At 35.9% G+C, this 27,859-nt stretch overlaps 1 protein-coding gene across 2 annotated transcripts; it reads right to left on the reverse strand.

Annotated features, from left to right (window-relative positions):
* Positions 1-40: 40 nt before the first annotated feature.
* Positions 41-27,856, reverse strand: LOC134533392 (uncharacterized). Of its 2 annotated transcripts, XM_063370923.1 has the most exons (8): positions 27,746-27,834; positions 25,845-25,888; positions 24,005-24,068; positions 23,823-23,878; positions 22,753-22,788; positions 18,755-18,887; positions 13,782-13,848; positions 41-200 (listed from the first exon to the last, which is right to left on the reverse strand). In XM_063370923.1, the coding sequence occupies exons 3-8, from the start codon at positions 24,048-24,050 to the stop codon at positions 167-169; spliced, it is 372 nt and encodes a 123-aa protein (XP_063226993.1). In that variant the 5' UTR covers positions 24,051-24,068; positions 25,845-25,888; positions 27,746-27,834; the 3' UTR covers positions 41-166. The 2 variants fall into 2 exon arrangements, with proteins under 2 accessions (XP_063226993.1, XP_063226986.1); XM_063370916.1 differs by lacking the exon at positions 25,845-25,888 and having other exon boundaries at positions 27,746-27,856.
* Between the last annotated feature and the right edge of the window lie 3 nt (positions 27,857-27,859).

Raw genomic sequence — 27,859 nt, forward strand, 5'->3', positions numbered from 1 at the left:
CGGACATCAAGGTTATAATATTAATTTAAATACCAAAATCTACTGTTGTTAAATGTTTTTATTTTATTTTAACTGTAAATACAAAAGGTAAAGTTGTGGTTACCAAACTACAGTCGATTATAAACAGAGGTATTCATTACGAATATTTTATTAACTCGATCTTCTTTCAGATGGTGACAGTGGTTATACCACCAACAAAACTGAAAAAGAAAGAAGATTATATGCACGTTATTTACATACCCTTTTATATATTTTTAAAAGAGCATTATATGTTATTAACTTATTACAGATACATATTTTAAAATATTTGTCTAGATCAATTTGCGCCTTCGCTTGTATTGTGAAAAATTAATTAATGCAGACTGACGTGGGAGTGACTGGCTAAAATTCTCAACGTCAGGCGTACTTATTGTATCAATTATTTTCAAAAACTAATCAAGAAAAATATTTTTTTTTGTAACTCCAAAAGTAAATTTCTGAAATTTTCAAAATCATTTCGTGTCAGTGTTGTGTAAAACAAACATACATTTCCATAGTGATTGAAAAAAATCTCTGACGAGACACATTTATAAATCTTTTTCTCAAGTGAAGTTTTCTTTCAATGATGGACGTGTTCTTAATTTTCAGTAAACAAATGACCGTTCCAATAGGATGAGTTATTGGTAGAGACATGCAAAATTCGCGGATTCATTTTGCGATAGGCTAGCATCAAAACAACTATACCTTCGTACCGCTTCTGCGATTGGCCCACATTTTATCCGGGGAACTGTGAGCCAATGGGAAACACTAAACCAAGAAAGTGCCGAATTACGGACAGCCTAGTTAAGACGTCTCACGCGTCAGTAGCCAATGAACAGGTGTCATTTCCGCGAGTATTTAAAGGACTGTGGAGTCTATCCTAGAGGTCAATAAATCCGCGAATTTGGTAGGTCTCTAGTTATTGGTAATAACAGTTCATACATAATATATATAAATTAACATAACTTTATAGACAGTAATTGGTTTGACTTGCAGATTTTATGCAAAATTTTTCCTGCAGCAAATAAGAATGCTGCTCTTGTTAAACCGCAAACGTGTCAGGTTTTATGGAGATGCAAATACTGTATTATTAAGAAAATAACTTCAACTCAGTTTAAATATTTTTACAACTAAATCCAAAACTCTTTGACTACATTGGATAATTTTACATTCACGCAAACACACCAGACAACGTTTAAGTAAAATTCTGCGAAGTACAACTTAAACACGCAATTATGCATGAGAATGATTTGTGTTGCTTTTTAAAACACTGGGATTATCATACAGTGTTAAAATTGAGGGTGGATTGGAATTGCGATAATAGACTGATAAAATCCAAACGCAATGTATTCTCGCGTAATAGCCTGACTTACTGTTATATTTTTTTTATACATGTCAACGTATTGTTAAATTATAGCTTTGGAAGATCTTTGCGTCAGTTTTCATGAACTGAAGGGGGGTGTGTGTAATCACAAAAATCTTCCGCTCATCATTTAATATTATTTATCCGACCCTAACATGACATACATGTGATGATAATATCATTAAAAGAAGGCAACAAGTTGTTGTTCAAGCAACCAACGAAATATGACGGGACGTTATCGTTATTTCCTACCATAATGAGTCACAGACTGTAAACGTTCAGCCCGAAACTGCAGAACCAGACCCGGTCGAGGAGGACAAGCTAGACCATTCCCTCGGCCGGGCAATGGACGTATTCCCAGCGGGCGTAACTGCGGTCGTACATCCGCGGTCAACTACCAGCAGCAGCTGCCCGGCTGCTCGCAAACAGCCGTAAAGCTGAGCACGAGACCCGCGCGTGACTGACTACGTCATCCACCTCCAACACTGCGGGCACGGAGGTCGCCTTCCTTGGTGTGGTCTGAGGTTCTCGAACGTGGTCACGTTTACTGTGTATTTATTATTTATTTGAGGTAAATTTTTGACGTGACAACGTCTAATAAATCGATGAACGCCGGCTGCACGCACGAAATATGACGACGCATTGTCCCCCCGTTACGCTTTGTCTCGTTACGCTCATTGTACGCTTGCGCCGATTCTATCTCTCTTCCACTCGATTGGAACAACCATCGATTTGACTTTTTCGAGGCACATTAAACTTGAAACACTCCCATTAGTTTCCTACTTTTCCTTTCATCGTCCTATCCTTAACAGAATAACACAGATTGGAAGAAGTTAAATAGCAAACATGTATAAAAGTTATAGTTAAAATAATCTGTTCGTTAAAGTAATAAACATATTTGAATTAATGAGTGCAAATAAAAGTAAATTTATGAATTAAATTGTAGATTTCATTTCACTCCTTTGTATCCATACAAAATAGTGATAATTCAATAAAAATGATTCAATTTTATTCATAAAAGTATGCAATCATTTCATCAATGTTTTGTTATGACGTTTTCACGTTAAACTATCGTCCGTAAACCGACTTTACAGACAACCAATTTTTTTAATTCAGTGATATACTTTACGTTGTTTTAAATAAATTATACATAAATTGAAATATATATATCTAAAAGTGAGCTATGGGTAGGGGAAAATGCGTATGATTCATACCCTTTCTCTATCCCTTCGGCTACGTCTCTGAGCGCAAGTAATAATATATGCTAACATTAACCTGCATTGAACATCGTTATGCTCGAAAGGAGAGTGGTCATAGGAGGCGCTAAAATTTAATAGTGTGGTCAAACAAAACAGTATAACTTTCCTTAAGCGCGTTGATGAGTCCAAATGCACCAATTTCGTTTTGTTTAAGAGAAGAAAAGCTACTCTCATGACAAAATGTGTATTTGAAGCCAATTACAATTTTCATTGTGGAACGTTTTCACAAACAATATTTTCTAACGTAGCTGTATGGAAGTGATATTTATGGAAACATAATTGAACGATGGGTGGTATAAGAGAGAAGTTTAAACTGAGTAAGTCCACCCATACATCTCAAAGAATATCCGTTCGTATATTTCAAATCAAGGAAATTATGAACTCCAGTATTTAATGCAGTGTTACCGTTCATAGCCACATTACGGCTGTTTGCATGCGTCAGTTGCATTAGGCAGGCAACGAAAATCTTTGACTACTTACTTATTCTTTCAGGCATATGCTCACGTTTTTTTATCAATTTAGTAGGCAGTGACTTCAACAAAGTTTGAAAGATGCAGGATGGGAATTAACTATGATGATAGAGAGGCTCCTACGTAATGACTGGCAGAAAATACCTTGATATAAATCAAACTTAAAATTGTATTTTTATAGCCTACACGGGAATCGTACCACAATAGGCTTTCCGCTACTTGATAATGATACGTTTTCTACATCTTCAGGCTAAGAAGATATAAAGCAATGAAAGGCAAGTATGGATCTTCATCGTTGTGAAGTCGTTGGTAGAAAGATGAAGCTCATGTACTGATTCCGCAACAGATGTTTATTAAAAAAGCTAATTGTGATTTAAAAAATACGTTTTGTCTGAGCAGTGGCAGTACTGCAAAAATTTTATAGTAAAGGAATGCAAATGGGAAATCGTTTCAAACCGCAGTTATACCCGATTGGCAAAAGTCTTTTAACGACAGCTATAAATTATAAAACTACTCTAATTTATGAGGCAATAGAATGGCCTGGTAAATAATTAATATTCTAGACCTAATCACATGTTTAATTCCTCATTGTTTTTCTCGAAAATAATACTAACTATATTGCTAGCTCCTATGCTCTTAGCTTCTAGAAAGAGAACAAGATGAAACGAAGGTTGCGATTAGTAGATTGTGATATAAGTTTGTTAATGCTAAATTCACCTTTCATCGAGTTAGATTATTGCACTTCGGTATTTGCATTTCTAAATAACTTAATGAGACACTTTTCTTATCTCACGAGAACAAATATCTATCGAATAAAATGGCTAGTAAGAATTCAAAAAAACCAAACAAATTAGATCAGCAGAACTGAAATCAAACACATGTCTTCAAAGATCCTGCTGCTTAAGGTCAATTATGAAAACATGATAAGAACCTTGAATTAAGAAAGTACCGACACGTGAACAAATAAAAAAAATTTGAAATTTGAAATTTTAGTGGCTGTAACAGATAATTTTTCGTGATAATGCGAGTTCATAAAGATAAACCAAGTTTGGTTGGCAGGTGGATGTCGTCTTATATATTTGTGTGTAACCGTGAAAAATAAAATCCTACCGATTCATTTGACGTAAAATATCACACCATGTGAAGTAAGTTAAAAAAAAAAATAATTCCTAGACATGTTTAGAATTTTAATAATTCTTTAAAGAAAATAGTAGTCAATACTGCTGTGATGTTTTAAGAAGCGAAGGTGGTTTGTTTACACGAGTACTATCATCTTTTTGTGAACTAGCAGGCTCGTGGCGAATCAGGTCTAGTGTATTTACAACTTTGAACGTACATCACATATAATTTTACATGAACCACTCTTTAATTGTTTCTCTGCGTGAAAGAAACAGTGCATGATTTTACTGCTGTAGATCGCTGACCACTGCGACAACTGCGAGTGAACGAATATACATCAAAGTACAAAGTAAATATTGCAGATTTAATTTGATTGGTTTTCGGCATCCATTTATTTCGACAACAGTGAGCTTGCCCGCGCTATCTCGGACTGCTGAGAGCGACGTCGCTATTCTAACTTGAATCACGCGTCGCACCTTGAATTTAATCGCAGAAAGCTACTTCATGATCGCCTTATCTTATCGTAATAATTGGTTGGTTTTTCACACTAGGTTTGAGAACAATACTTTTACTCGGAATTGTTGTAGATATCATCAAATGCAGTCATCTTAGGCGTGCGTACAAAGCTCAATTACAGTCGAACAAAGAATTCGATGGTAAATTAAATATTAACCCTTTCAGCCAAGCTTTGCCAATTATTATTTTAACTTAACTTTTTGATATTTTATGAAGAAAAATCTTAAGAAATAGCTACAATTAAAAAATATGGCGTGTGGCTGTGTCATGGACACGGCCGTGTGTTGTACGTAACAGGTAAGATTTTCTATACAAAAAAATACGTTATTTTTTATTTCATCATCATATATATTCACTGTAACTATTTAACACTAATATTTTATATATGAAATCGATAGAATGTGATGAGAGCTGACGACTGAAACATAAACGAACATCGTAGCTTCTCCGAGTCAAAAGTTATACTAAAGGGAAATCTCGAAACGCAGCAAAATGACCTCAAAATGCGGCGCTTCCCCCTCCACCCCGCGCGATGCATCATGGTCCTCACTTAGTGTAACGAAGTCTTTGATCCTTTAGCTATCCAGTGGTGATATTAAATTTTGGATGGAGATGATAGATATGTAGCTGCAACACCAAACTGTATCCCCCGATTTTGTTATCATTCGTTTTTTGAATCGCCTCCCACTATGGAAGCAATTTTAATGACGTATATTCACGTGAAAAGGAAAATCGACACATAGTTTCCCGCTTGACATTCATAGGCGCCAGCTACCCTACACAAGAAACAGACCTGTCGTCCTGGACAGCCTGAAGAAAGCGTGAGGTGTGATGAGATGGGGTGTGGAGCAGCGAAGGAATAAATTGGTGGGGGAAGCGGGAGTACTCCGAGAAAACACACAGGCCACAGCAACGTCCGCGTTGTTTCCCACTTGAGAAATAACCGGGATGCGAGTGTTCTAACCACTCAACCACCGCGCCTTCTTAATGATTTGTAGCGTCTGTTAATATATGATTACATTGTAATATATAAAATTAGAGTAAAATTAACTTAATTCGTAGTCATAAGTGTCGACTAGAATGTGCATCATTACTAGAGACCTGCAAAATTCGCGGTTTCGATGGCCTTCAGGATAGACTGCACATACCCCTGTACACTCGGGCAAATAACGCCAAGTTCATTGGTTGCCGACTTGTAAGTCGTCTCAGCTGGTTTGTCTGTTATTCGATCCTTCTTTGGTTGAGGGTTTATACCTGGTTGAGATTCGTCCAGATGAACAGTAAGCCAATAGTAAAATTATCTAAGAGGTATATGTGTTTGAATTCTAGCCTATCACCAAATGAATCCGCGAATTTTGCAGGTCTCTAATAATTATCCACCACACATTTGAAGTTTGACGAAGTTCATGCCTCATTGAAATATACATTGTCTACTTCAGCGGACCTATTACAAATTGTAATGAGTCTAAGCGTGGGGTGACTGACCGTTCCCGCCACACGTTTAACAACTGGCCCAAATATTGTGCAGGGTACCCCGTGGCCGTGAACGCCAAGGCGTCACCGCCGACGAGGCGAGGGTCGCAGGTTCGATTCTAAACAACCCCGGAAAGACTCAAATGTTAGTTCAACATCGGGGGTCGCTTCGGGTGGTTCCGGAGCCCGATGTGCCGTCGTCTCGAGCCTCCGTGCGTAGTCGTGTTGTTGCGACTCGCACGCAGCGCACGGGTTAGCAGGCCTCACCGCGTCGTGTTCAGGCGCTGAACTGTGGGACAGCGCTTGGTCGAATGATCAGCCATTGTTGCCTAAAAAGTGGGTCTTTATGGGAGGTCTTCGCCCTCGGGGACGTACCACAACGCCGAACGTACAATAACGCCGAAAACCATAACGCCGAATGCCAAATTGACTACAACGCCGACAGCTAGAAAACTGCTGTGTACCACAAGGCCGAATTACCACAACGCCGAAATACATTAACGCCGAAAAATGTCATTGCAGGACTGCCACAAAGGTTAGGTTAGGTATAAGGTTAGGTTAGGTTAGGCTAGTTTAGGATAGCCTAGGTTAGGTTAGGTTGTGGTATTTCGTCATTAAGATAAATTTAAGAAACACACGAAAATTCAATCAGTTGTTTTTCATTTTGCTCCCCGCAGCAACATTTTTCGGCGTTACTGTATTTCGGCGTTGTGGTACACAGCAGTTTTCTAGATGTTGGCGTTGCGGTCAATTTGGCATTCGGCGTTATGGTATTCGGCGTTATTGTAAGTTCGGCGTTGTGGTATTTCGGCGTTGTGGTAACGACCCTTCGCCCTCGTCCTCGCCGCCGTGACGACAGCGCAGAAGGGCCAAACCGGCAGTCGGGAGCCGCCCGAGTAGAAGCCGAGGCCCGACGCCGAACCCATAGGAGCGACACTATACGTGCGGCCGTCGTCACCCCAGCTGCCGCGAGATCGGGAAGCCTTACGATTCACTCGTCCTTCTGGACACACCCGAATACTCACGTTGGCAAGCCTTCTTTCAACAGATGAGAGAGCTTAAACCGAAGTTCCCCGAAGTTCATGCTAGCTTTTTTTTTCCGTACCACAACAGGTGTGTTTATTTGGGGGAAACCGTTAACATGATTTCACAGTATCTTTGATGTAGCTATCCTAACCAAATCAACCGTCCACGATGTTTTAAAGTATTTATAATGTATCTAACCTAACCTAATTGACCATTAGTAGAGACCGGAAAAATTTGCGGTTTCGATGGCCTTCGGGATAGACTGCACATTCTCCTGTATACTCGGGCAAATAACGCAAGTTCATTGGCTGCTGACTTGTAAGTCGTCTCAGTTGGTTTGTATGTGATTCGATCCTTCTTTGGTTGAGGGTTTATAATTGGTTGAGATGCATCCAGATTAACAGTAAGCCAATAGCAAAATCATTTAAGAGGTATATGTATTTGAATTCTACCCTATAGCCTAATGAATACGCGAATTTTTCCGGTCTTTAACCATTAGTTATCATGAGTTGTATATTTATTTACCATGAACAAAAAAAAAACCGAAGATGCACGATCGGAAGTTTGGCTCTCTCGTCTGTTGAAAGAAGGCTTGCCAACGTGAGTATTCTGGTATGTCCAGAAGGACGAGTGAATCGTAGGCTACCCCGCGAGATCAGACGCCACGGAGCTTGAGCGTGGTACGAACAGGGTGTCACGTAGGTATGATTCAATCCATGTCATTGACGCTCCACTCACTCTTTAGACTTTTAAACTCATTAATGTCGAGTTCAGATATATTTGTAATTGTAAAAAAATATATTTATATATAAAAAAAATTGGTTGTAAAGTTGGTTTACGGACGATAGTTTAACGTGGCAATGTCATAACAAAACATTGATGAAATGATTGCATACTTGTTATGAATAAAATTGAATAATTTTTATTGAATTAACACTATTTTGTATGGATACAAAGAAGGAGTGAAATGAAATCTATAATTTAATTGATACATTTTCTTTTATTTGCACTCATTAATTCAAATATGTTTATTACTTTAACGAAGAGATTATTTTAACTATAACTTTGATACGTGTTTGCTATTTAACTTCTTCCAATCTGTGTTACTCTGTTAAGGATAGGACGATGATAGGAGAAGTAGGAAACGAATGGGAGTGTTTCAAGTTTAATGCGCCTCGAAAAAGTCAAATCGATGGTTGTTCCAATTGAGTGGAAGAGAGATAGATGCGGCGCAAGCGTACAATGAGCGTAATGGGACACAGTGCAACGGGACAATGTGCGTAACGAGACACTTTTTCGTGCGTGCAGCCGGCGTTCATCGATTTATTATACGTTGTCACGTCAGAAAACTAAATGCCAACGGTTCGCCTGTTTAATCATCTCTACGTAAACTTAAAATCCCTATGAATGACATAAAGTATATGCTAAAAAAAAATTGTAAAAGTGTGACGTAAATGTGTACTGGAAGAATACAAACACCAACTGTAAATAATCGCACGATTCGTTGTTCGTACGGCACATGGTTTTATACTGCACGTTATTTGTGATTCGATACTGGGAACGTGGTAAGGATATTTGATTGAGCCTACTTTCTCGTTGGTCCATGAAGTTTCAGGTGTAATTATTTAGTTAGCGACATTCTGGGTTTTTAAATTTATTATTTCAACTCAAAGTTCGAGTTATTTATCAGTTTTTATTTTTTTGGCACGTCAAAGCGTGAATCGTATCTTCCCAAGGTTATTTTCCTTCTCAAAATCTGATACTAAACACTCTTTAGTCTGTACACTCAGAGATTATATAATTTACTATTTAACGGACGCAAATGCAACTGTCACAATAATTACCTCAGCAAACGAATGTTGGTTTCACAAAGATAAATATTAATCCCTGTAAAGAAAATTTAATAAATTGCAGTGTTACTGTAAGCATCTCTTTCGCAAGCTGTGGAAAAAATATTTGAAAAGTTGGGCGGGGGCCTAATCCGCCTTAAATGATGCGGTAGAAGAAAGTCAACCTGGACTCGTAATGATCCGTGTCATACGTCATTCACCCGTTCGTGCATTAATCACGTGACATGCAGCCAATCGGATGGCCAGAAAAATTCCACCGTTCGTCCTTAAAAACCTTGTCAATCTTTAACTTTCGACGGACGGACGGATGTAATTACTACCTCAAAACTTTCTGAAAGGCATTGACTTTATTTTAAAAAGGATTTTTAGTTTTTTTTTATTTGTCTAGCTGCTTCTGTGTTATTTTTTTAACTTGCCTGTGAACACGTTTCAAGTTAGATATTTGAAAAATAAATTGTCCGAGACACGAAAATGATTCTAAATGCACGGTAACTCTAAACAATATTAAAATAAATATTTAAGAGTTAGTTTAAGTCATTTATGTTAGACGTACATGATCGTCAAACGGGTAAACCTTTACAAGACGAATTTCCTCAAAAAATATTTAAGCCTTAATAATTCTTGGCAGCATCCGAGTAGAAAAATATTATGATGAACGTGCGGCTGATTGTGAATCGCTCGGCTTGGCAACGGACGGACATATGGTGAACGGACGGACACAACGGATCATTGAGAGTCTAGCCTGGGGACGCACCACAACGCCGAAATACCACAACGCCGAACGTACAATAACGCCAAAAACCACAACGCCGAATGCCAAATTGACAACAACGCCGACAGCTAGAAAACTGCTGTTTACCACAACGCCGAATTACCACAACGCCGAAATACATTAACGCCGAAAAATGTCATTGCAGGACTGCCACAAAAGTTAGGTTAGGTAAGGTTAGCACACAAATTCATTCAGTTGTCTTTCATTTTGCTCCTGTGGCCCCCCCTCCCCTCAGCAACATTTTTCGGCGTTACTGTATTTCGGCGTTGTGGTTACACAGCAGTTTTCTAGCTGTCGGCGTTGCGGTCAATTTGGCATTCGGCGTTATTGTACGTTCGGCGTTGTGGTATTTCGGCGTTGTGGTAACGACCCGTCTAGCCTTACTTAAAAGTAAGGGGTCGAGAAAATGAAGAATTATCAGTTGGTACTTTAATTTTTGTGTGGGAAGAAGATTTGTTCCCCCTCGTAACGCCAAGGTGGAGCCGCTACCGTGTTCGGCTCGGGCGATGTTCACGACGTGGGAGACTGCGTCGGTGTGGGACTCCTCCCCCCCGGATCCCCGGAGGAGTGCTTAATTCGCGCGCCAACTTCGCCACCGGAGCGACGGCGAAGTTCCCGACGGATAAGGACGTCTCCCGGGTCGCAGTCGGGCACCTGACGGTATCGGGCCATCTCCCGAATCGGGGAGAGGAGCAACCCTCCCTCCTCCCTGGAACCAATAGAGTCTCGCAATTACGATAACAGTCGGACTGAAACATACCTATGCATCGCGATCTCACGAGCTGCTATCCGACGAACTTGATTTTTGAACGAAGACATGTATCATACAGTCCTCCCACGTTTAAGTTTAATTTAAGCCGGAGTCTACGTCTGGTCGACTTAGGGAAAATTAGAGATGATGACTCTCTCAACGATACAGTACTGGGATTCTGGGGAAGAACTCGTCTATGAACTACGGCTAGGAACACATGCTTGGATTTATTTACGGGTAACCATTGGAAACTCGAAATCACGATCGCCAAATCGGCATTTGAACCCGGCGCTCTGGAGTGTGAGTCGAGTGTCTTACCACTATGTCAACTTGGTCCTTCACTCTAATGTTACGAAATACTCTTGATTGTGACTGGGAAATTAAAAAAAAATGGGTTGTCCCGTGTGTTGTACTTGAATACGTGTACGTAACGGGTAATATTTTCCATACAAAATATAAAATGCGCTATTTTATATCTGTTATAATCATGTTTGAACACTAAGAAGTCATCATCCACTGGCATAATTTCAACCGCCCCAGCTGCAGATGTACTGGCACCGTCGTTGATCCGCTCGGCCGCATTCATTCTATTACGTTCCCGGCAATGCTTCACTCGGTCAAATGGTGTTTTATTGGAGTCAAAAGTTATACTAAATGGAAATCTCGAAACGTAGCAAAATGACCTCAAAATGCGGCGCTTCCCCCTCCACCGCGCGCGATGCGTCACAGTCCTCACTTAGCGTAACGAATTCTTTGATCCTTCAGCTATCCAGTGGTGTATTTAAATTTTGGATGGAGATTATAGATATGTAGCTGCAACACCAAACAGTCTCCCCCGATTTTGTTGTAATAAAATTTTTGAATTGCCCCCCGCTATGGAAGCGATTTTAAAGATGTATTCACGTCAAAAATATTGGGTAGGCTGTGTTTTGGTCTACAACCGCCAGGGATTTGTTTCATGATTTTCTATCGATCTTAACGGGAACGTTGTGTATGAAATAAATAAAATAATTTAAAAAAATGATGTTGCTTTATTTTTTGACGTGAATTAGATGAATGTCTTACTTGCCAGAAAATGGTGACAGCAAATATTGCAACAGCTAACCACGAAAAATTCGACCCATTGTTCACAAACACTGGCTCAAATGACTCCACATCAACATCAGAATCATCACACGTCCATTAACAAACAATTTCCTGCCTTCCCCGTCGCTTCTCGCGAGGCAGACGGCTGAGGCTCGCTCGAGAGCAAATTTCGCGCCTCGTTCGGGGGCTCGTTTTGCCCCACTGGCTCATTTCTCTCGGCTACTTTCTGCCTCATTCGATACCAGTAGTATATGTTGGCCGGTCCGGCGCATGGGTTCTGAGTGTTGAGTCGGCGACACTGTCAGCCATCTTGGATTCTGATGTCACGGCAGCCATTTCGGACTAAAAATTCCTTAAAATTATTCAAAAATTCTTCAACATTTCTCTAAATACCTAAAAATTTCTCTAGTTCGATAGAAAAATACCCGTTTTTAGGGAAAATTTCTCGTCTTACTCCTTAAAAATTCAAAAATTCGAAATACTTCAAAGAATTTTGCCTTTGAAAGAATCCTAATTCCAAAAAACGACTTTAGTATCCTAAAAGCAAGCCAACCTAAGGCGCCAAGGTCACGACCTTGAATGTAAAAACGAAATCTATAATTTTTGACCCAACAATTAATAAAAATTTCCAAAAAAATTTTTAATAAAATGCTTACGTCACACCCGCCATCTAGGATTCTAGAAACGTTGCTCTTTTTGTTTGGGTTGAATTTTTGAGGAATAAAACGGCAATTTTTCCCTTAAAACGGGAATTTAACCTTCGAAATAGGGAAGTTTTTAGGACATTTGAGGAATTTTGTGTCCAATATGGCCACCTTGATGTCACAATCCAAAATGGCGGACAGCATCTCTGACTCCATACCCAGAACTCAGGCGCCGGACCGGCCAACATATACTACTGATACCTTCGACAGCTCTGAATTTTTAAATACTTCTGCTCGGTTTTTTTTTTGTTTATTTTCTTTCTTTTCTCCAACATAACCCGTTTTCGCCTAGGAATTTTGAGACTAATGGATCCGAAACCAAAGTTAGTAACTTTATAGTTATTCCATTAAATTAGCACCACCCAGTGCTTACTCGCGAGAAACTTAAAGTTTAAATAACATAAATCGGTCTATTACACTCACGAGTCACATTTATCAGTGTCACTCTCCCCACTAACGCTCATTACGTCATAACTGCAGATGTTAACCGGGTGAGTCATACGTAACGACCACGAGCAAAGTCTGCTCTACTAAGATACATTTACTCGTTTCTGTAGCTGACATAGTCTACGAGTTTTAAGCGGTGACAAACCCCCGGCTGAATTGACAACCAACATTAATGTCAAAAAATAATAGTATTTAAGTAATGAAGTTTGCTTAAGATGTTAACAATTACGTTATAACTAGTAATGGGTCAAAATACAATTCTCTCGAATCCGATTAACGATTTATAGTCCCAGAGTGCACCTCGAATACAACCCTTTGAATCCAAATCTAGATGTCAATGGTCAACAATTAAAAAAATCCTAATAAACGCAAAATATTATTATGGTGTTAGAAATACTACCCGTTCAATGGTTGTTTCACAAACTAAGTTTCAATGATCAAAACATATTACGATTCTGTTTGTATAATCACATGTTCAAAGTACAATATATTGGGCAATGGTACCAAGAAATACACGTAGAAAAAACTGTTCTAGCAAACTTTAGAGGTAATCAGTGTTGTATTTTTTAATTTACTTTATTTTCTCTAATATTTTTCTTCGAATCGTTTTACTCGATATAAATCCTTAGACTACTAAACATTTGATGATATTTGAGGATTTGAGGATTTGACTAGATCATCCCTAGTTATAATATTAAAATATGCGTTACGCGTTTTCAGATGATTTTTTTTATCATTCATGTCTACCAATATACAGAATTATTTTACCTTTATTGAGATTTTCGATCATTAATTTTTAGAATGATGTTGCTTGGTAACATTTTCTTCAATACATCCTAAATTTAAATGTATGTTAATGAATAAATATTATCATAGTAATAAATTACTTTTACGAATATAAAAGAAAGTTGTGCTGTAAGAACTTACTAGGGTAGAGTCAAATCAGAGAGGCATTTCCAAATCTTGAATCCGGTTACGCACTTTCCTTTTCCTCCTGTAACAAACATACAATTATGGTTGCAAAAAAAAAATTCGCTACAGTTTCACGCTTGAAATACCAGCGAAATAAGAATATTCATGTCAAAATTATTATGAATGTCTCATCAGGTCCACTAAAATGCCATGTTTTAACGTAAGGATTTCCTATAAAATACCATTTTGTTACAAATGGTAAGCGTGCTTAAAAAGTTGTTAAATAATATTTTTGTTCTTGAAGAAGTCATGCTATATGTATAAGGGTAATTTTGAGAACTGAAAATAAGGAATATTTCATTTAACTTTCTAAGGTATAGTCCAGTAATATAAGACTAAGTCCAGTAATACAAGACTAAATTAAAAATTAATATTTCTAGAGGAACATAAAATAAACTCAAAGCTTCTGACAGTCGGTTTCCTGGAATGAAAAACTACAGAAATCTGATAAAACCTTTGTTGGAACACAATCGAGTAGCAAAGTGGTAAAGTGCACATTTAAAAAAAATGATTATTCCATTCTTTTATAACTTAACCATGCATAAAAAACTACGTCATTTTTAATTGATATGCCATTACTGTAATTGGGATTCCCACGTAACCTCGTGTCGGTGGAGGATGTTTACAAGTTTGACATTCGCTCTTTCACTAAGCACATCGTAATATTTGTGATTTTTCGAATAAATTTTCAAATATATTAGTAAGAATATAGTTAAAAGCATACATTCTTATTCCAACAAAGTAAATAAGGGGTTTGTCGCTTTGAAGTTCATTATTATCGCTTAATGTTTACTACACGACGCTTGTGGATTGTTTATAAATTCGTACAAATCGTTGGTGCATAATTCTACAACCCCAGTGTTATGAATTTCTCCTCTTCCTGAGAACACAACAATATTATATCTCGGTAAACTTTGTTTGGTTTTAGAAAATTTGCAGCAAGGAAAATTGAGAATTTTTACTAACTAATATTTTGAGATCTCTCACACTAGCAATGAATGGCGTGAAGCAAAATATCCGATAATCAATTTTGATATTTATTCCTTGAGGTGTGTAAAAATTTTTGCGAAACTCTTGAGTTATAATCCAGTGCGTGAAAGTTACAACCGCATGTCGAAAGTTAAACGCGGTTGATTACACTATACTTACGTTCCATTTGAAGGCACGCCTATACTAACGTCATTAAAATCAATAAATTTGATATAAATAAATTTTTGGACATTGCTGGTTTAAGCTGTATGTCATAGAGAAACATCAATAACGGTTTAATATATGAATACACAAACACACAGAATACAAGTCAACATCAGCCGATCTCTATGTTGAATACATGTACAGCACTTGTAATTTCATTGAAGGAATTCGTCAGAATTAATCTCACGGCACAGCCGAACACAACGACGAGACATTTGCAGCAATAACAGTAAATGCAGACCTTGGACAAGCCAAGCATCCTACCGACCAACTGAATAGATAATATGGGCAACATAAAGACAACACAGCGATGCAAAAGTGAACTCACCGATGAGACTCAACACATATTCTGGAAATCACAACGACGAAAGAACAGACGAAACAAAACAGTTGCTTGAGACTAAACTAATATAATGGAAAACACAAACTATGACATAAAAGACGGATGCAGCAGTTTTCCTAAGACGTTGAGATTTATTGGTGGTGTAAAAAGACTGCGAAAATAAAACTTAAAAAAAAAAATTTCTTCAATGCAAGAATCATTCAGAGAATGTGAAATCAACAAACTAATGTGAATTAAAAGGCTAATTATGTTTGGTTTTGGTGCATTAATTTTGTTGACTTAAGTCTGCTGTTTAACATATTACATTTATTGTTTGACTTCATGTAGTTAGAATGCACGAGAAACCCGGTGTTAGCTAATCTGGATTTCTCGTACGATACCCCACGCAATATTGTCTTATCTCGTTCTCCAGCAAGAATGAAAGTAGACGGTTTTAGAAATTCGGGTATGTAGGCATGTGGATGATTCAAAGTTAAGTGAGGAGTTTTGAAAGTTTTGATCATGTTTAACTTCTTTTCTTCCTTTCCTCACATTTTAAAGTTAGCATTGGAATAAAGGTGTATCCATTTGTAGACTAGATCATGCAAAACCACGACATGGCTATACAAATAATTATTTTGCTCATAAGGATATTCTTATTTTATTATATATTAAACCAAATGAAACGTTTCAGAAAACAACAAATGTTCTAATAAGCAGTACCTTTTTTAAACCTTTCAGAATAACGCAAGACATAGTAAAGTGACGTTGAATAATTTGAAGATCATTCTTATGTAAGTGGAAACCGGCTCTCTGAAAACATAGCCATACGCCAGTCAAAATCGCGAAATTAAATTATTAAATAATTAATTAAATCAGCTAATAATGCACTGGATAAAATATAAAGAAGCCATGTGATTTTGTCAGGATTTATGCAAAATGTTGGAGAAAATTAGGAAGTCATAACACCCTTTGGAATGGTGAGCATTATGAAGAATGAAAATAATATTTATAAAAATCGAGACTCGAGTGAAATTGCAGTAGGTAGAATTAAAACAGTTTCCATAAGTATAAGGAATATGTATGTTCAAAGCAATATAATTCACGCGGAGTTGAAAGTAAAGGTAAAATAAATTATGAATTCTTAAACCAGTATTTGCTTTCACTATATATATATATAGTAATTTATGAATATTATTCTTAGCAAATTTTTTTCAGTAAAAAATTGTGTGTAAGCATTGAACACATTTATGTAATGCTTTGTACTAAGGTATAGTATGAATGTATAACTTATAACTAGTGTATTTTATCGCACATATGTTGGACCGATCAGAAGACCGTATTTTAATACTAGTTGGTTGGACATATATATATTTTTTTTCAGCCTTGGCTTTACATATTCGTTCTAGGAATATGTTGTTTCAACTGTCTAAACTTTTACTGACAATAAAATATGTTCTCATACATTACTGGCCAATTTTTAGCTAAATGAATACATATTTAATATGTTGGTTGTTTATGTATAATTACCGACTTGTATGAAACTGTGACGTTTCATTTTATATTTCCGCATTTCCAAGTACGAGGCCGTTCGGAATGCTTGAAGATTCGCGGAAGCTACACGCTTGACACATTTCTGAATTCCCGGCACGAGCGAACCCCCAGGGGTAATTTACCAATTCGGTCTGAATTGCAGCCTCCCTTCGTCTTCCGCTTTGAGTTCGTTACCTTTCTCATCCCCTCTTCAGCTGAAGGAAGTAGCCTCCATCCTGCTTTCTCGTCGTCCTACGAACTGGCTGTAAGAATATGCTCAGTGCCCGGGGCGTGAAGAATTTGCAAATATGTTTACGCAGAACATAATAATTCTTAAATAAATATAATCCTCCGAGATCATGTTAGTTTTTCTCTGTAACTTGAAAGAGTAGCTTTAGGTAGATAATATATATCTCACTCAAATTTCTTTGGGACACAAATAAGGATATACTCGTATTATTTGATGAGACATTAAATACGTAATTGTGAGTATACCTGCAACGTGATATTTTGTGTCCACTTAAATCAGCGTTACAATTTTTTTTGTTGGTCACGTATTAGCTTTAAATACTTTGAGATTTTCATGTTTGTGAGAAATAAGTGTTATAGTTTATTTTGTAGCTGATTAATTATCTTTCGACAACCAAATTAAATACATGCAGAAACTCAAACTGCTTATACTATAGACACTGGACAATAATACTAAAATACAGCGTGGTTTACAGTTACTGTTTTCCTTAAAACGTTTATTTACTTAACTATAGTTAAAGGAACATTGCGTGTGGTTACAAACTTCTACTTGCAATTTTACCACACAGGGAGGTAACACACAAAATAAGGTTAGTGTTTTCAAGAACTCTCAGTAACTTTATATATTATTCATTATTTCATCATACCTCATTAAATTTAAATAAACGAATTGGTTCAATGTCCAAGGAAAATATATTATAATAATTTTTTGCAATTCTACAACTGTTATACACACATATACATATGTATGTGCGTGTGTGTGTTGCTATATATACGTGCAATATTTTTGTACTTTTAAATGTGTAACATTTTAGCTCTCGTTATAACTTACGACATTTGGTAAGAGTATTCTCGTGAATTTAACGGAAGTCGCATGGAACGGAAATGTGTAACAACGGTGCACGAACCAAAGTTCATAGAGACAAAGGGAAACGTTAGAGTATTAAATTTTTATTGAATTTTAATAAAATGGGCAGTATTTTTATAATCAAATTCCTTTTCGACAATCAGATACAAAGTCGGGGTTTAGTATTTTTTCAAATCTTTTTCGCTTTTATCGGAGCCGTTTCATTAAACGAATAGTTTTAATTATTTCTTTCTGCAAATCGAATGAATCGATAGTCGACTTAGCTGTTCCGGTAAAGAATTCTAGCGGTGGGTACAGAAACTAAGTGTGATTCGCTTCAAGAAATGTAGTTGAAAACACAATTTGCGTATATATTTACCCCGCTCGGCATTATTTTAAAGAATTCTTCGTTAAATTTCGTGTCCGAGAATCGTATAGTGAGTGTATTTGCTCGTTTCCGAGGTTCGATGTTACACATCTCTGGCGAGTACTAAAAGACTCGCTCACATCTTACTTTTTAAACCAAACTTAAGGTTGGTAAATAATTACCATGGCTGCAATACTTAAGTTATTAAAATGAAAAATGTAATTTTATTTTTCAAATCTATTTGATTGGTATTCAAATAACGGAAAAAATACCTAAGATATAATGGTAAAAAATTCCCCTGTTTGTAAATTAGAACTCCATTTACTGCCATTTCTTTGACTGAAAATTTACACATACGTAAGACTAGCATAAATATACTAATTTAAAGGGTTAACTAGTTCAAATATTAAACTTACTCTGTAAACCACATGATTTAGCACGATCCATGAACTCAGCAGGCAGTCTCTGTCCTACTTCCTCGTTGGCTTCGCTCAGAGATTTGATCATATATTTCTCGAACTGCAGTAGATCAAGATACTCTTTCATGAGCTGAAAATAAAATTTGTCATTAATTTCTCTCAACATTGTGTGTTTGAAACAATATAATGTTATAAAACTTAATGCACAAGGTTAAATCAGCATTGAAACAATGAACCGGATATACTATGACGTTGGTAGCATGTATAAAACATAAAATATTATTTTATTTTTATGAACACTCCCTCAAAGCGTAAACGTAATTAATACGTGGTGTGATAAAAAAATACGGTGAATAATTTTATTACGACCAAAGTAATAAGTTTAAATCAAATTTGAACCAGTCTCTTCCAAAAAAACATTTCCTTGGCTAGCGATGCAGTTATCCCAACGTTAATTCCATTATTGGAAGCGTTTCTGGAAGGCTTCTTTCGGAGGGGCCTTCAGCTGCTGCGTCATGGCCCTCGAAATATCAGGAATGGTGTCAGCACGTGTTCCTTGTAGCACGGTTTTGATTTTTGAAAATGCCAGAAGTCGCATGGTGCTAAATCCGGAGTGTAAGGCGGGTGTGGACAGATAGGAACCTTCTGTTCGGCCAAGAACCCGCGGATCAGAAGCGAGAAGTGACACTGCGCGTTGGAATGATAATTTTTTCTGGTATAATTCTCCATACATAGTTTCGCAAACGTTTCAGTACGGACTTGTGATATTCTAAGTTTACAGTTGTTCCCCTTGGAACGAACTCTGATCGCACTATGCCCTCACTATCGAAAAAAAAATATATTGAGCTTGACCTTGACTTTAGACTCTGGCTGACGTGCCTTCTTGGGGCAAGAAGAGCCACTCGTTTTCCATTGGGAACTCTGAATTTTCGTCACGGAATCATAGTCATGCACCCAATTTTCCTCTCCAGTTATTATTTTGGCCATGCAGTCCAGATATGCACCAAAAAGATTATTCAATCCCGTTCACCAGTCAAAAGTCTGGTGAACAATTTCCGCACTCACTCTTCTCATTTGCAAATTATTGGTTAAAATGCTTTGGACGGACCAGTTCGTCGGTAAGCTCTAGAATAGTTAATCGCATTTTTTAAAGAAAAAAAAACATTTTTGCCACTTTTTTGTACTTTTTCGTCTATTTTTGTGGTCCAAGGACGTCCAGAACGTTGCTCGTCTTCAACCGACTCATTTCCTCTATTAGATAGCTCATACCGTTTTTAACTAGTCTTCAGAGTCACCAAATTATCACATTTAGCACTTTTTACAACATGAAACCAAAACCTAATGTTGACGCGTTGTTAGAAATTCACGATACGCGACAGACACGGTAAACACGACCTCACTCTTCCGGCTCTTGAAGTCGACTGACAGGTCAAAACTTGTTCGAACTTGACACTGACTATCCAAACGGATCAGGCTGTCGGAATTATTACTTCAAATAGACCTAGCTTCTGAAATTGCTGCTATAAAAATATCATTCACATAATTTTTATTATATTTAAAGTTGCATTTTTCTCCATAAATTTTTAGTAAGTCGAATTACCACAGCTGTATGTTATAATACAAAATTAACCTTGTTCCATATCGAACAATTTTATTAGTAAAAAAACATTTTCATTTACACAAACTATTCGTAACTATGCGTAAGGTAAAATTTTATAGCTACTTGCATCCGTCTGTGGAAGTATCGATGAAGATGGCGTGAGTGTGCATACGTATATGTATGTATGCATGCATGCGTATCGTATCAATATGTGTAGGAATCTGTCTGTTTGTATGTCCACGCACGGCTATCTTTAACTGTCAGAAACTCCAATAAAAAGTACCCTTTAAGAACACTCACGAAAATAAGTTATAAATATCTCATCAGCGAGAAAGTACTTTCAAAATAAATGTTAAACATACATACATATATTGAATGTAAGAAATAAATTTCATTTAAAAAATGTATTTTACATCAGTTTAGGTAAATAAATTCGCCAAAATAAAATGACAAAAATTCAATATATCAACTAAAAAATTATTAATTTTTAATAGGAAAATACAGGTAGTAAAAAATAACTATTAAAAGTGAGAAAATCATAATTACTTACCTAAATTAATCGGAAGAATCATCGCAAATATATTACGCCTATATGTTTATTGCACGGAGAGACACTTGCCTTAAGATGGAACTTGTTCACATTTGCCCAGATGGGCAATCATTACGAAGAAACGAGTAATTACGTGTACAGAAAACATTAACTTAGGCACTGAAGCCAAAGCCGTTTCGTAAAGTTCAGTACTACAGTTGACGTATATGCGGCACTTAAGTTCATTTGTTTCTTTACAGTGGTGATGCAGTGTTATGCAGGTTTGTGGTACGGAGTAGACCGAAAGCTTAACCGATCCTAACCCAACACAACTCAACATAACCCAACTCAACCTCTCGTGGTGTCCTGGAAAACAAATTAATGATGAATAAATGTTTATAAAATGCTACTACTTTTACCTTCTTGGGTATTAGGGAGAGCGAACTCTAAAAGTGGCATTTTATTACGTGGAAAGGGTTTGATGGCTTCGGGAAAGTGTTACTACGTGGTGAAAATATTAGCAGGGCTGGTTTAGCATTATTGTGACATACACATTACAGTTATCTTGGTGAACAATATCAGTAAAAATCGGTTAGTACATAAATTTTTTTTTAAATGAAAAGGCTTTCATCAGTATTAAATATGTTAACTACTTCATATGTTTTATCCGTTTTATGTTTATTTTTCTTAAAAGTATCCGCTTTCAAAATTCTAAAGTTATAAAGGGGCAAAAGAGTTTGTCACTCAGATATAGGTGTTTCATGAAGATGATATGACATACAATTTTAAAGCATTTTAATGTAAAAAATTGCCTATATTACGCTTCGAAGAGTTTGTGGAAGAGAATATTAGAAATCAGTAAAATGATTTTTATGTATATTTTTGCTACATGAAATCCGTAATGAAAATCAGTGGCAAATGGAGTATGAATGCTCATTATACGGGATCAATACCAGATGAAACCTGATTTGGTTTTTTCATCGAGCAGTAAAACAGGATTGTGAGAGAGTTGTAAAATTTCAATTTTAAATAAATTTATGGAAGGAGTTTACAACCGTTACGCAGGAAAATGCTTTACAATACTTGGACAGTGAACTTTAAATAGGGTTAGATGGTTCGCTCATGATAATATATCATAATCATTGATGGAAAAAATATGAAACTATGGGTGAACGAAGACAACTAAAACGTTTTCTTTTTAATAACCGTACATACATATCATGTAGGTACATAAATATTTGGTACCTGTCACAGGAGTTAAATTCGTAATATATGACTGACATGGTGGCGTACTATCAGTAATATTTTGTAATAATTAGCAGAATTAATAAAACAAATCACATATATTAATATCTTTAGACTTGCTTGTAAATGAATAAGCCGATCATCATATGTAGCTCAGAATACCGGTTTCTATTTTTTGAATTTTTTATTTTCTCACAGTTGATTGAAATTATTACATATTATAAGATTGCTATTTACAATATCATTTTAATAATAATTTGATATAAGTGGTTGTAAATCTCTCCACAGTTAGCCGAACAGTGTTCTCGGAAAGACTAACAAACTATCTAATCACTAAGGTATAAATTGTGTGACAAAAAACCATGAACCAAGTGTTTATAAGTGGTAAACTGCTTATTGAATAACCTCCTCATTATTTTACATAATTTATACATTGCTTAAGTAAATTTTTATATAAAGAGGTTAAATTTATTTTTGAAAATTTTAATTTTAATGGATAGATCCCTCAACAGTGGGTCTGGAAGTTTCTTCAGAGAATATATATTTTACCATGAGACAGAAAATCTTTACAAAATTCACTTGTAAATAGGCACAGCTTACTGAAAAACATTCAATACTCACTATTTTGTGACTCTGCATGGTGCATTCAATGAGACACTGAAAGAGAAATTACTGTTTAGCTTGTTACATACATATACTTTACCATTAAACTAATATATAATTTTTTATTATAAATATTACTGAATATAATGTAAAATACAGTCTTATAAAATAGGTTAGTTATAGAAGAGGTTTCAAAAGAATAAAAATAAATAAATAAAAAACAATAATCCTTATTTTAGAGCAAAGGTTTGATAACACATTAATTTTTGTTGATTTGTTAGCTTTTTAAACCTCCACAATTTGATAACGATACTAAAACGATACTATACATAAAATGTAACTATTGACCTCTATATAGTTAGATATTAGAGATATATGATTGCATTTAAAATTCTGAAATTACATTGACACCAAAAAGCTATGTTATATATTTTAACAGCTCCAATTTTTATTGTCATAGAATAAAGGTAATACAATATATTTTGATATATTCATTTTTTTCCCAACAAGATTGGTATATAAAGATGGATATTTTAAATTTTATCACTGTTATTACATTTTATAATAGGTAACTATAAGAAAATCAGAGTTAGTTAATAGTTTTCAAAACCAGATTTAATTGGCTTTGGAAAATTTTTCTCACCACTCATTTTCCTAAACATAAAATTTAAGGAGCTTCTATTGACTATAAGGTTATGACATTTCATTGCCTTCTCTGAGAAGCAGACAGGTGTAATTTGTGACAATTGAGTAATACTCTGACAAAATATTTTGGAAATTTAACCCTGCAAAATATTTTATGGTCATAAAGATCCTCCAAAAAATATCTTTCATGATTGTAACCTTTTTTCAATGTACTTTAAAACCACCAGTTATGTATTGTTAACATGAGAAAACTAGAAAAAGTTTGTATAATCTAAGATTTAAGTAAGATACAAAACATAATTTTTTCGATATATATTTAGCAAAAATTTTTGAAAATTCAGTTTACTATTCTTTCATGTACAAATTTTTTCCAGAATGAAAATTATTTGTTATGAGAAAAGATGAATTAGATAATATCATAAAAATACAAAAACGTAACCTACCCTTGAGTTTTCATCATCCTCCGATGGTGGTTTTGACATAATATTTTCTAAAGTTTCTGAAAAAAAAAACATATTAATTTATTATTATAAAATTGTAAATACAAAATGGTAACAATTTTTCATAATTTATGCCACGAAGAGTAAAAAAAAAATATTCTTCTTTTAATGTAACATGTACCCACCACTATCAAATTTGAGCTTCTTTATGCAAATTTCCATTGCTTTCATGTTATCTTCTTCGCTCGTCTGAAAAATAAAATATTTAAAACAAATGTATGATTAAAGATAAAACAACGTTACTATTTTATGCGCGGTAACATATTAAGTGGTTTGCATTTTTGTAACATAAGGTAAAATGTTAAAATGGATAAACTTCCAATTTTAATTGCTATTTTTAAAACAAGAACTAACATTTGTGTACCAACATCTATCTGGTATAAAAACAACAAACAACATCCAATGGACAAATATGACAGCAATTAATATAACTAATATAAGACGGCGTGATTCATCAGCGTGGCTTGGTCGGGTTAAGGCATCTTAACGAAAGAGCCCGGAAAATCTAGTGTTTTCATTCAACTATAACTTAACCTCCGAACACTTTCGTAAGTTTTGTGAACGTCTTCAACTAAACCGCAGTTGTCTTGACACGCTTCAGCCTATTGAAACTTGACAAATCTGTCAGCTAAGGTCAATTCTGTTTAGAAATGACAGTATTTTGAGGACAAATCAGTTAAGGTGAGGCCAAACAGAAAGCTAGGCTATGTTCGCTTGTATACTACGTTCGCTGCGCCAGGTAACCAGACAGATCACGATGTTGGAGAGACGAATGCCGTGGGGTTCGAGTGATAATTCCGAAAACTCCGATATTCTGCTGGTTAGACGTATGTAAACGTAAAACAAAAAAAAAATGTATTTATAAATTTAATCCAAAAAGAAAATCATTTTAAAAATATCATAATTTGATGAAGCAGATGCGTGTGAAGACGACGTAAGATTTATAGATAATTTCAGAGTAAATACAACTCAGTTTGTTAGCATTTCCTTAAAATAAAATACCAGGCATTATCCTGCATATCCTGCCTTCTATATTCTTCCATATATTTATTCCATGGATAGTTTTGTACTTCTTCAATGAAATTTCCCGACGATATAAATTACTTAAGGCAAAATACAGAGAAAAAAAACCATAGCAAGCAAACGCAGAAGTACAGCCCAATTACGTGCGTAAACAGATGTTGGTTTTATTAACTGCGCATGCGCGAAGTCAGCGACGTTTATAAAAATAGCCGAGAACCAAACACCCGGCGACATAGCCAGGATCGCCAACATAACGAAAATAGAGAACATAGTGACCATGGCGCTCTGTGTACCCGAAGTTTTAAAGACTCGAAAAAATACAGAACCAACAAGGCCAGGTAATTAAACTATTGAAACTTTTGGTGGTTCAATTGCCTACGCTATAAGGAAATTTCAATTACCTGGTGTTAGGCCGTTTAGTTTAAGTTTATTGAGTAAGCATGCAGCTGTCTCCTGGCATGGGATTTTTTTCTTTATAAATTACTAGCTGATGCACCCTTGCTTCGCCACGACAGTCTACAGGCAGAACACACACGCACTGCTCATTATGTATGCCCCTCCTCATGGGCATGCCAATGCCGTGCCTCGAAAGAAAATATAAGATCTAAATCGCATTTTGAAATCAACTTAAGAAGAAAGATAAGATCACCGGAAGAAATATAAATCAAAGACGCCAATTTTGGGTTCAATCGTTTTTAAGGGCCTTCCAATTCACATTAATTTAACCAATAATACATCAATATGATGGAAAAGATGATTGCAGAGTGTGTGGATTAAGATGCGCAAGTGAATAAAACAAAAACAATACAATATTATTTCCATGGTGGTTATAAAAAAATAGGGTAAAAAATTGGTAACAAAATTAAATAAAAACAACTAAATTGGTTTTTCTTAAAAGTCACTCCGAGGTGCAAACCGAGTCACGCTGAAGAATCTACTTACCAAATTTCACTCCTCTAGGTCTCACCGTCTCCTCATGACGCGAACTATAGGCAGACATAAACGTTTTTATTAATATAGAAATATTTAAGTATAAAAAAATTAATCAACCATTGTATTAACAAAATTGCAACTGTCCTTCTAAAATACTTTAAAATCTTCAGATTTATTATAGCAATTGTAGCCCATATTCCTTGAGAAATAACGGATATCGCTCAATCTACACCAGTATCAGATAATTTGCCAGATGATGCTAAATGCCGTTTTGATTTTAGGTTTTTAATATTTGATTTATGAAGCAATATACTATAGAATGTAACACTATAAAAATATGAACGGGATTTCTCCGCTTGACGGCATAAAATTCACCGACGTAAAACAATTAATTAAAAAAAAAAATAATCCCCAACATATATTTGCTGCACACTGAACCCTAATAAATTATTAATTTCAATGGTTATGCTTTCCATTTACGCATCAGGTACCATGGCTATCGTCAAAGTGCCTGCACTTATGTGATACGTGAATTTACACAAGGTATGACAGAATGAATCATAAAATACAACGAAATTAGGAACTAAAATTTTGTGATGGTTAACATTGTCATTTTGCTGACTTTTCTTAGCCAAGTAATATATAAATAAAAAAATATATTTCAAACCATAAAAATATTATCGCCACTATCCACAAATATTTAGAAGTAGAATGGTATAACACACATTCTACAGCGGTCACTTAAAATAAAATGGTAAGAAACACTTCGTGATCACCTGTCGAAATTGAAACCACGTTACTGGGATTATTGTTTTCTGCACACGTTATGTGTCTGACAATACAATCAGAAAAAAATGTTCGAAGTAATATAATCAAAGCTCTCACTGGTGCACAAAATTCTAAATAGATTAATTTTTCACTAGGGTTACACACAAATAGAGAAACAGCTGTCAATTCGAGCATTCACTTTTCCCTAAGTGTAAAGGTTTCTGTCATACCCAATGTTTTTAGACTTGTTTTTAGTTATGTAAGTTCTCACTTCGTGTCCTGTGACATTTAGAACACGTGTAATTTCTATAATACTGGAAACCAAACTGGAATAAAACTTTTGTGGTCATGGCGTGTCAATCCGCTTGGAACCCGGGAGTGCAGGGTTAGATTCTTTGTGGAAAAAATTAAAGTAATTGTTCCTCTAGATGAATTATTTGCGTAAATATCGGTGATTTAATAAAGCTCTCGGTGGTTGTGGTGAAATACGGATATTTTTACAAGTGAGGAAACGTGGCGGACGTTGCTGCGAGTCGGTGGGGTTTATCTCGGGACATCTTCATCCCCCCTCCACAATAACTTTTGGTGTATTCTCATCATCCTTCACCGTCTGAAATGTAAAAGAGACATTTATGGACTAATTTATTCATCCCTAGTTAATTGGATTTCCAACATTTCAATCACTCATGTTGTTACAATGTCATTTATTTAAAAAAAAAAAAGGGGGGGGGGCCTTGTCTGTAAAGTCGGTTTACGGACGATAATTTTACGTGATAACGCCATAAGAAAACATTGATGAAAAAATTGCATACTTTTTTAATTTTCAAATATTATTTACAGTTTTTGCAAAATTTAAATTTAAATAATTAGTTTAAATATAATACCGCGAACAATCAGTTAAAAAGCCCGCCTTAACCTGTTTGATGTTACAGAAGATTTTCTCGCACGGTGGTTGGCAGGTTCTCGCGCGCTCGGCTCAGGCGGAACGTGACAATGAGTCATGCTTTTTCAGTGCGTGCAGCCCGGCGTTTCATCGATTTATATAAGACGTTATCACGTCAAAACAAAAAAAAAAAGACTGCAGTCGCGGAGGGACTCGGAAGCTGTTGGTTGAATTTGGTTTGAAAGTTGCAGGCACTCACGCCACTGACGCCCGTGGCTGCGCCCACGGCAGCGAGCAGGAATGCGACCCGGACCACCTTCTCCATCTCCTCGCGAGTGACAGTCCCGCGCACTGCAGAGTCTAGTCTCTGGAC

Source organism: Bacillus rossius, chromosome 1, assembly GCF_032445375.1.
Source record: "Bacillus rossius redtenbacheri isolate Brsri chromosome 1, Brsri_v3, whole genome shotgun sequence".
NCBI lineage: Eukaryota > Metazoa > Arthropoda > Insecta > Phasmatodea > Bacillidae > Bacillus > Bacillus rossius.

Excerpts from the sequence above, each read along its gene's own strand:
- LOC134533392 (XM_063370916.1), bottom strand. The coding sequence starts at position 27,811 with ATGGAGAAGGTGGTCCGGGTCGCATTCCTGCTCGCTGCCGTGGGCGCA. Across the intron at positions 23,879-24,004 it reads GAAGCTCAAATTTGATAGTG|AAACTTTAGAAAATATTATG; the intron begins GTGGGTACATGT and ends TTTTTTTTTCAG. Across the intron at positions 18,888-22,752 it reads CCATGCAGAGTCACAAAATA|CTCATGAAAGAGTATCTTGA; the intron begins GTGAGTATTGAA and ends TTTTATTTTCAG.